Source organism: Pagrus major, chromosome 4, assembly GCF_040436345.1.
Source record: "Pagrus major chromosome 4, Pma_NU_1.0".
Lineage (NCBI taxonomy): Eukaryota > Metazoa > Chordata > Actinopteri > Spariformes > Sparidae > Pagrus > Pagrus major.
The window spans coordinates 38,421,413-38,431,323 of NC_133218.1; the positions used below are offsets into that span (position 1 = coordinate 38,421,413).

At 42.1% G+C, this 9,911-nt stretch overlaps 1 protein-coding gene across 1 annotated transcript in view; it reads left to right on the forward strand.

The window, feature by feature from the left end:
* The window catches only part of large2 (LARGE xylosyl- and glucuronyltransferase 2), an 81,754-nt gene extending 72,431 nt beyond the window's left edge, over nucleotides 1-9,323 (forward strand). The window contains exons 10-16 of the mRNA XM_073464360.1: nucleotides 312-437; nucleotides 1,144-1,299; nucleotides 1,765-1,928; nucleotides 2,889-3,167; nucleotides 3,898-4,044; nucleotides 4,136-4,331; nucleotides 6,355-9,323. Of these exons, the coding sequence (XP_073320461.1) occupies nucleotides 312-437; nucleotides 1,144-1,299; nucleotides 1,765-1,928; nucleotides 2,889-3,167; nucleotides 3,898-4,044; nucleotides 4,136-4,331; nucleotides 6,355-6,552 (1,266 nt within the window). The 3' untranslated portion in view covers nucleotides 6,553-9,323. The remainder of the gene's footprint in view (nucleotides 1-311; nucleotides 438-1,143; nucleotides 1,300-1,764; nucleotides 1,929-2,888; nucleotides 3,168-3,897; nucleotides 4,045-4,135; nucleotides 4,332-6,354) is intronic.
* Nucleotides 9,324-9,911: the final 588 nt, after the last annotated feature.

Genomic DNA, 9,911 nt, shown 5'->3' on the forward strand with positions numbered 1-9,911 from the left:
TCATATATTTACAATTATACATCTTGTATTACCAGCGTGCTTGTTGAGCTTCGATCAGAGACCTTGACTGTGTTTTAAAGAACACAAAGCGGCCTGTGCGCCGGGAGCCGCCTTTGTTTACCATCAGGCTGTAAAATCAAAGCCGAGGTTGCCAGGGAACCAGCGCAGAGATAATGTGTCCTCTTCCTGATGCCTTGAAGAGCCGAGCTGCTGCGTTTCAGTCTTAATGCCACGATGACTCACAGTGTCAGGAACGCAGACCAGAGGAGCTGCTGTCAGGGATGTTCACGCTGTGTGTTGTCTGTGTGCAGGACATCTTCAACGCCTTCATCAAGCAGAACCCGGTCCTGGTGCACCAGCTGCCCTGCTTCTGGAACGTTCAGCTGTCTGATCACACTCGCTCCGAGCAGTGCTACACCGAGGTGTCGGACCTCAAGGTACACACACACACACACACACACACACACACACACACACACACACACACACACACACACACACACACACACACACACACACACACACACACACACACACACACACACACACACACACACACACACACACACACACACACACACACACACACACACACACACACACACACACACACACACACTGTAAGTAGTTAACTGCTTAGGGAAGACAAAAAATGTCACCATTATTATTGAATGTCCTGAATTGAAAATGTAATCTAAGTTTAAGTAAATTAGCAGTAAAATATTATCATGTATCAAATGTTAAAGGTGCTGCAAGCACGTGTTTGTACAACCTATCTTTGATCGACACGTCCATTACTCTCCTGTTAAATCAGTTGCACCTTTTCTTCATCCAGAGCAGAAGTCAAATCAGCCAAAAACGACTGTGGACATTTACAAGTTCCTGATAGTGACTCAATTAAATAATAAAAACAATTAATTGAGATACAAAGTTTTGACCCTCCAGTTTGAGGATTATGTGCTGCCCTGAAAGTGATATTTAAATGAGAATGAGAATGTTTTTCAAGTTTTAACAGGAAATAAAGGGACAGCTTCCTGGTTCACTTTCAGATGAATCTCCTCAAATCGTAAAAAAAAAACACTAGATCATTTTAATATCAAACGAAAGTCTCCTGAAATGGAAACACTGTCGCTGTGTTTTCAGGTGATCCACTGGAACTCTCCAAAGAAGCTCCGAGTGAAGAACAAACACGTGGAGTTCTTCAGGAACCTTTACCTGACCTTCCTGGAGTACGACGGGAACCTGCTGAGACGAGAGCTGTTCGGCTGCCCGAGCCAGGCCAGTCCGGACACTGTGCAGGTGAGAGAGACAAACACAGTTCAGGCTACAGCAAACTGCACATGACACATAATGAAGTTTGACACAGAGTCGGACTGAATAATTGAGGCTGAAGCAAATATTGATTTTTTTTTTAGAGTAACAAATATCCGATAATCTCTTTGCCAACATTCATTTTACATGTAACACTTTCAGATGTGATTCATTAATAATGTCATTGTTATTTGGCAGGATATCAGTTTTAATGTTTCTCTGTACAGCAGGAGCGTGGTTGCCATGGTAACAGTTTTTTGCTAAGATTTGCCAAATCTTGATGTTAATTTTATTGGTTGATTCATGTGTGCGGTCGAGTTTGTCCTTCAAAATCTAAAAGAGAGCCAAAAACTAAACTGAGGAGGAGAAACTTGAATCTCTTCAGTCCAGTCTGAAGCAACACATGATAAGAATTTAAAAGACATTTTCTGGCTGTTTTGTTCGTCTCCTCAGCTTCAGGCAGCTCTGGAGGAGCTGGACGAGGACGATCAGTGTTACGACTTCCGTCGGGAGCGACTCACCGTTCACCGAGTGCACCTTTACTTCCTGCAGTACGAGTACACGCCCACTGAAGACGACACTGACGTCACACTGGTCGCCCAGCTGTCCATGGACAGGTACCCAACCAACCATCACCCATCAGCCACAACATTAAAACCACTGACGGGTGAAGTGAATAATGATGATCATCTCATTATAATCAAATGTTCTTCCAGAGAAACATTGGGTCCTGGCAGTCATGTGGATACCACTTGACAAGCACCACCCACCCAAACACTGTAGGAGAACCAAGTACACCCGCTCATGGCATGTGACGAAGCGCTCAAGGTGTCGACTCGGCCTCCAGATCCCAACCTTGAACAGTTTGTGCACGTGGCAAGGTGCATTGTCTTCAGGAGCACCATTGCCATGGGGGGGTGGACTTGGTCTGTGACGGTGGTGTGTGTCTAGTGACATCCACGTGGATGCCGGGACCACAAGGTCTCCCAGCAGAACATCACATTGTAACAAGGCGACCGATGTTGATCACTTCACCTGTCAGTGGTTTTAATGTTCTGGCTGATCAGTGTATATCTAATTTCTGCTTCCAAGTGAGATTTACTCAACACATTTGGGGTTTTTTTACTCCAAACTGCCTGATTCTTAAGTCATTCTTCAAGCACAATGTCAAACATTATGTGTTTCAGATTTGCTACTTTACTGTTTTATATCACAGTAAACTGAATATCTGTTAATAATGAGTCGGGAAATAAATCAAGAGAGACTTGATAACTCGTTATTAAGTACTTCATTATACTAAGAAGTATAAGCTACTTATTAACTACTCTATCAAACTGGATGTAGAGTTAATCATTTACTAGAAATTAGTTTCTAATTTGTTCCCTCGTAACTATTCTACATTTTTGGTCCCTTTTATTGTAAATGTTGCTGAATATATTTGGGTTTTGCACAAACTAAGACATTATAAATGTCAGCTGGGGCTCTGGAAACTTGGCATGACTACTATTTTTAAGACATTTTGTTAACTAAATCAATTTTTAAAAAAAATCATAACACCTGTGACTTCTCACCTGCAGGCTGCAGATGCTGGAGGCCATCTGTAAGCACTGGGAGGGTCCCATCAGCCTGGCGCTCTACATGTCCGACGCCGAGGCTCAGCAGTTCCTCCGGTATGCCCAGGCCTCCGAGGTCCTCAAGAACCGCAAGAACGTCGGCTATCACATCGTCTACAAGGAGGGCCAGTTCTACCCCGTCAACCTGGTGAGGAACGTGGCCCTGAAGAACGCCAACACGCCGTACGTGTTCCTGACCGATGTGGACTTCCTGCCGATGTACGGTCTCTACGATTACCTCAGGTAAGATCGGCCGCCGTGCTGAAAGAACATTAATGGTTTGTTAAGACAGTGGATTTTATACTCATTCTAACATTAAAGTATCATAGCAGGAGAAACACACGAGTAACTAAAAATAGGTCTAACATGACCAGTGCTCCAGTGCTGTGACAACAAATGCATTTTAGTTTAAAAGCGAGTGCCTTAAAGTTTTTATGTCTACATGAATCACAATCCAAAGAGCACATCTAACAACTGAGTCCAGACAGGAGCTCCTACCCTCACACAGACCTACTGCATCCTGTGTTCAGCTGGTCAGTGCAGAAAAAAATAGAAAAATGTTCAAATTAAAATAAGTTAAAACTTTTCAAGTACATTTAGTTTTTGTATTTTTTCAACAACTGGTAAACACCATCACCAGACTTTGTTTTGTTTTTTTAAACTAGTGCATGTGATCAGGTGGTGAGGTCAGCTCAGAGTAGAGCTGCAGCGTTTAGTCAATAGAAGGAAAATTAAATGCCAATTATTTTTTGATAACCAATAATCCTCTCAGTCATTTTTGCCACATTTGCTGGTTCCAGCTCTGTAAATGTAAAGAGTTGCTGCTTTTTTGGGTTTTGACATTTTGTAGACTAAACAATCATAAAAATAATCGTTAGTTGCAGCCCTTGCTCAGGATATCTTACGTCTACTGATAGAACATCTTTGTTTCCTTTTTTACCTGTGGCTCACCTGTCCTGTGTCCTCCGAGCAGAAAGTCCGTGGTGCAGCTGGACATGGCTCACACTAAGAAGGCTCTGGTGGTTCCAGCCTTCGAGACGCTTCGTTACCGTCTGTCCTTCCCCAAATCCAAAGCCGAGCTGCTCTCCATGCTGGACATGGGGACTCTCTACACCTTCAGGTACATCGACATGAGCAGTTTTTCATATTAGTGAACGATGATTGAGGGAAAGACAAATCGATTATAAAACATGTCTCCCCTCCCTCTCCAGGTATCACGTGTGGCCCAAAGGTCACGCTCCTACCAACTATGCCAAATGGCGAACAGCCACCACACCTTATAAGGTGGAGTGGGAGCCGGACTTCGAACCGTACGTCGTGGTGAGACGAGACTGTCCCGAGTACGACCAGCGCTTCGTGGGCTTCGGCTGGAACAAAGTGTCCCATGTCATGGAGCTGGATGCACAGGTACGTCTGATCCATGATGGCAGCTTAGAAAGGACATAAATACACAGAAAGATGAGCAAAGATGTTGGCTGAATTTAAATCCGAGAGGTTCGATAAGTAATCCTCTCAGCGAGTCACTGCACTCGTCTTAAAACAGATTTAAGAGATTTTTAAAGTCAGGTTATGTTTTCAGAGTCCTCACTGTGAGGATGTTAAAACTGAAAATGAACTCATGAAAGCCATCATGTCAGTTCTGCAGTCAGTGTGATCGTGGTGCAGTTCGGACTCCTGGTTCTGATCTCTTGAAGATGAGTCATAAAGTTCAAATGAGGAAATTGTCGATATGTTCCTGACTTCCTGGTTACATTAAAAACAGCAGGAATGTTTAGTGTGTTTCTTTGTGCCGTTGTTTTTCTTTTACAACGTCGCTAACGTTAGCTGTGATTGCTGACATTAGCCAACATCAGATCTTGTTCCAGCAGAACGCCAGACCAGAATTACATCAATTCAAAATGAACTTTAATCCAGCCCGGTTCTGTGTGAACGAACAACAGCAGAGAGAAACAGACTTAACGTACCTGCAGCTTGGGGGCTCCAGGTGAAATTATAGTAGCTATGTGCTCATGTCAGAGCTCTGCAACTCCATCAGAAGAGTTTTCTCATTAGTATGCAAATCACACGTTATTGCCCCTCCCCTCAGACGCCTCTTCTCCACGCCAAAACAGTGACAGAAAGTTGAAACTGAGAAAAGTAGTCTGAAGAAGAAACATCAAAATCCCCCAAAAATCTAAATTAATCAACTTTTGATGTCTGTTTTATTTTTTTCAGTGTTTCAGTGCCAATGTTTCTTTGTCAGTTCAGGTTTTGTTTTTCGATGCCAGAACTCAGTGTCACTGTTCTGGCTCCGTAATGGTGCCTGAAACATCACACGGGGAGTTAATAAATGTTCCTGGGAGAAGATTTCGTGTGCAGACTCTGTTTTTATCCAGGATTTTGTGCCACCACTGAAACAGAGACTGTTGTTTGGTAGTAAACACAGCAGTCCAGTCAGTACATGTTCTGATATGTGCAGCTTTTAAGTCTTTGCTGTGGTATTAAAAAATCTACATGCAACTCCAGATCAAATGGAGACAATTGACTGGTCGAGAAAAAATATTTTTTACATGTTGCAGCTTTTTTTTCAGTGAATTATTTTCTGGTCACTGATTGTAATGTGTGTCCTAACAATCATAATGAAATAATAAAGTTTGACTCACTTGATCCTTTGAGTTTGAACTGTGTCTCTTTGTGCCGCCTCGTTCACACAGCTGAGAGGAACGATGATGAAACCTGTTTGAACAAACACAAAGGCCAGACGTTATCCCGAGGGAACAATAGATGAGTCACGATGACATGAAAACTGTTTCTGATGTAGAAATTCAAATCCAGTTATTGTTTTTCTGCGTGAGAAGAGTTTCCTCCAAACAAACCGTTCAGTCAGGTTTGTGTGGAGACGGTGATTTAAATTTGTTTCAGTAACTTTCAGTTGTGTGAGAGACACACGATGTTTGTGAAGGTATAACAGGCCATTAGTGAAGGAATGTAACTAAGTACAATCTTGAGGTACTTGTACTTTACTTTACTTAGTATGAGTATTTCTATTTTCAGTTGCTTTCACTCCACCACATTTATCTGATAACATTAGTTACTTTGCATTTACATTATTTTCAAATTAATCTGAATCAGCAATTGGATAAAAAAATAAAACACTGATTTCATATCTTAAGTAATTATTGGGAAACGTGGTGCGACTCCTGCGCCTTGTGCTTTAAAAACAGTCGGTGTGATCGGCCTCATACTCATACATAGTTTTGATACTTAGGAACATTTGATATCAGATACTTTTACTCGATTACTATCCATACTGGTGACTTTTCACTTTTAACAACTAATATTTAACACGCTATCTTGACTTGTAGTGTGACTTGTTGCTACTTTTTAAAACACTAAATCTATATTCCGTGTCATTATTTCTGTCTGAAGCTGTTTCTCTTCCTGTTCTCAGGAGTACGACCTGATGGTTCTCCCCAACGCGTTCATGATCCACATGCCCCACGCTCCCAGCTTCGACATCTCCAAATTTCGCTCCAGCTCCAGTTACCGCAACTGTCTGAACACCCTGAAGGACGAGTTCCACCAGGACCTGTCCAGGAAGTACGGCTCGGCTGCTCTCAAGTACCTCACCGCCCAGAGGAACATCTAAGAACATGAACTGCTGAGAGCCAGCGAGGCCGTCAGCCTCGGAGCTCCTGACTGACGAGGCCCGAGAGCTCGGACACGTACTGACGCAGCATGGCGCCGCCGGCCGCATCGCTGCAGAGCGCAAAACAATGACGGTAAAGCTTTACAGCCCTTTTGAACATTGTTGGGCTCCTGTGCATTAATTCTCCAGTCGACTCCACCTCGAGGTGACCGAGGACGAGATGCAGAGACTGAGTATCTCCTGAAGACGGGCCGACGGATGAGTGTGGATACTGATGGGACTAGCTTTAAGGCCGGAAATAACAACCATATACTTACAATTTGTTTTGACAATCAGGGCTTTTTCCAGAAGACACAGGATGAACCAGTCCGTCCTCGTGGACATCTGGACACGACAGGAAGCGTCTTGTCTGGGGAAACATTCAAAGAGAAGAGTCGTATGTGTGAGGCCAGTCGAACTGGAGAAAGAGTTAAGCCTTATTACTTTCATGGTATTTACTGAGATATTTAATATTTTCATTTCTCTTTTTTTCCCCCGGTGTAAATCAGAACCAATGAATAACAAACATTGGCATTTACAATGTTTTGATTACGACTTTACATAAGAATCAGTTTATTTTTCCTTTCTATATTTTCTGACCTCTTTAAAAGAAAATCCATCGTCCCGGTCGAGTCGTGTCAGATTCTCTGTGAGCTTCAGGGACATGCTCAGTGTGTGTGTGTGTGTGTGAGTGTGTGTGAGTGTGATCCAGCTGCATCATATGGCTCGTCTTCAACACGCTTACTGATTGTTGTCGATGTCATTCTCGCTTTTGTCTTGATCATATAGCTGCTTGCATGTAAACAGTTGCACTACACGTTATTTTCACGTCAGAGGAAAGTCATCGTTCAGTTTGTTTTCCAGCATTAATCCTCAGAGAGAAGCAGAATCTATTAATAACAACAGAGACATCATCACTGAGTGGGACCAACTCTGACATGTGACAGTGAGTCGTTATTAATGAAGCTATTAGCTCTGAAATGAAACAGCTACACTGGGACGAGGGGCAGGAGCTTCTTTAGTTTGTGTCATTTTATCTTTAATGTGTCTGATTCACTGGATTTATGTGCCGTCTACTGAACCGCCCTACAGATGCCGTTTGTCTAAAGTCCAACTGAAATGTAAACTTCATACCTTCCTGCAGTCAGATCAGATTCATTGTTACTACTTTAATGAATTAAAGTATGAGAATCTTTTCACAACAAGATAATTTCATCTGGTTCATATGAAAAAGAAGCATTTACGTTACGTTAGACACGTACACGGGTACAGACGGATACTGAACAAAGGAGCGAAGGTTGACAGTGAAGGTTATATTGTTCGAAACAGTCTATTTTGGTAGATAAAGAGAAAACTCACCAGGCCTTCAGACGTCTTTCACACTGGACAGAAAACCCACGAACATCTGGCTTCTGTCTTCAATGTGAATGTGAGTCATCAGTGTTTCTCAGCTCTGATTGGCTGAGATGGAAACAACGCCTGGCTATGACGCATGCAGAAGTCAAGGATGCTGTGTCAGAACATGAACCCGTCAGCTGCCTGATCGGTTCTGAGCGTGTGCAACGCTCAACAGAGATCAGAAAGAAAGGAGACGTCTCACTCCTCAACAACTTCCATCATCAGCTCCAGAAAAAAACAACAATGCGTCTAAATTAGTTTTAAAAAGTCTTCAGAATATTTTTAATTAATGTTCTGGATCAACCGTTGCTACGCTTCCTTCATTTTTTTGGTGCATTCGAGATGAAAACACTGAGAGACGAGTCAGTCAAAGATTTTAGCGAGTTTAAAAAATATATAAACTCTAATTTTGGTGTAAAAGTGACCAGAACAGTGTCGACCGGCTTCATACAGAGAAGTGCTGATCTGTGCTCAGAAAATAAAACATAGACGAGAAGGCAACGCCATGAAGCCACATATAGAAATAAAAACTGGTTTTCTTTTTTGTATTTCTTTAAGAACGACACCTGTCGCTCAGAGCTCATCTGGAGGCTGCAGCAGAAGGAAAACGTGTGAAACAGTTTCAGTTGGACTTTAACCTTCCTCATTTCTTTATTATTTTTTTCTCTTTTCAGTTTTTACTTTCTCGACTGACCGTGTGACCTTTAGTGAGCGAGCTGTCGCGCTCCCCAGAGAAGGATTCTTGAATGAAATGAACCTTCAGTCCCTGACAAACTTTATGAAGAGATGATTTATTTGTCCTGTATAATCGAGCTCCCCACAGATGATCCTGATGTTCCTATAGGACTGTCTTTTTACTCTTTTCGCTCCAATACGAGCTCAAAAATTTGAATAATTTGGGATCATCTCCTCTTTTCACTTGTTCAGAATATTTTGTCCCTTTATTTTATTTCATTTTTATCCCATCCTGCATTTGGACAAAAGGTAAGCAGAGCAGAACCGATTCAGATCTGGTATCATTTCCACAGAACAGACAGAACAGGGAGTGGCTGTTGGATCTTGAGTGGTGGTGTACGTGAGGCCCGCGGGCTCAGATAGTTTGTTGAGGAGTGACTGTGAACTGCCCCCCCCCTCCATCCACGCCGCCTCCATTGACTTGTTGTTGATTGTGGTAAATGCTAGTGCCTTTGCTGTATTGTGAAACTGGATATTGATTGTACTGTTGTACCGACAGGGCCTGGGGATAGTCAGGCACTCTATTTATTATTGTTGACTCAAATCAATCATATTTTTCTATGTAAGTGCTTTAAATAAATTTGCCCTTTTTTAAATCACTTCGTCTGGTGTATTTTGTTTTTCTACACAGAAACTTTTCTTCAGTTAATCTGAATTCATGTTATTGTGGGATTGTTTATAACTCCGCCGGGACAGATAACATCTTAGTATAACCAGCGGGTCATAATGTTCACCAGGCTCGCTGGTTTTAAGCCTGTGTGAGTCGTCCATGTGTGTAATTGGTCCAATGAACATTTCCAACACAAACTAAAGTATTCTGGATGAAGACGGGAGCCTCCTGATAGTTCATGTCCAGGTTAAATGTAAATTACAATAAATTAATGGACACAAACTCTCCTGCAGTGTGTAAAAAACATTAGCTTTTAGTTTCTCACTCGCAAACACTAGAATATGTTTTATATTTATCAAGTACAGAACATTTAAAAAAGCCTTAAAATAAACCCTGAAACTACATCTGGGCGATGTGGCCTTAAAATAATATCAGGCCGAATCATAATACACAACAAAATTAAATATCACAATATTTATGACTAAATACCTCCATTGATATTCAACACATTCTCACTCCTAACTCATAAATACAGCAGCTGTCAGCGGCTCCAGCTCAAGTTAGTAATATTACATCT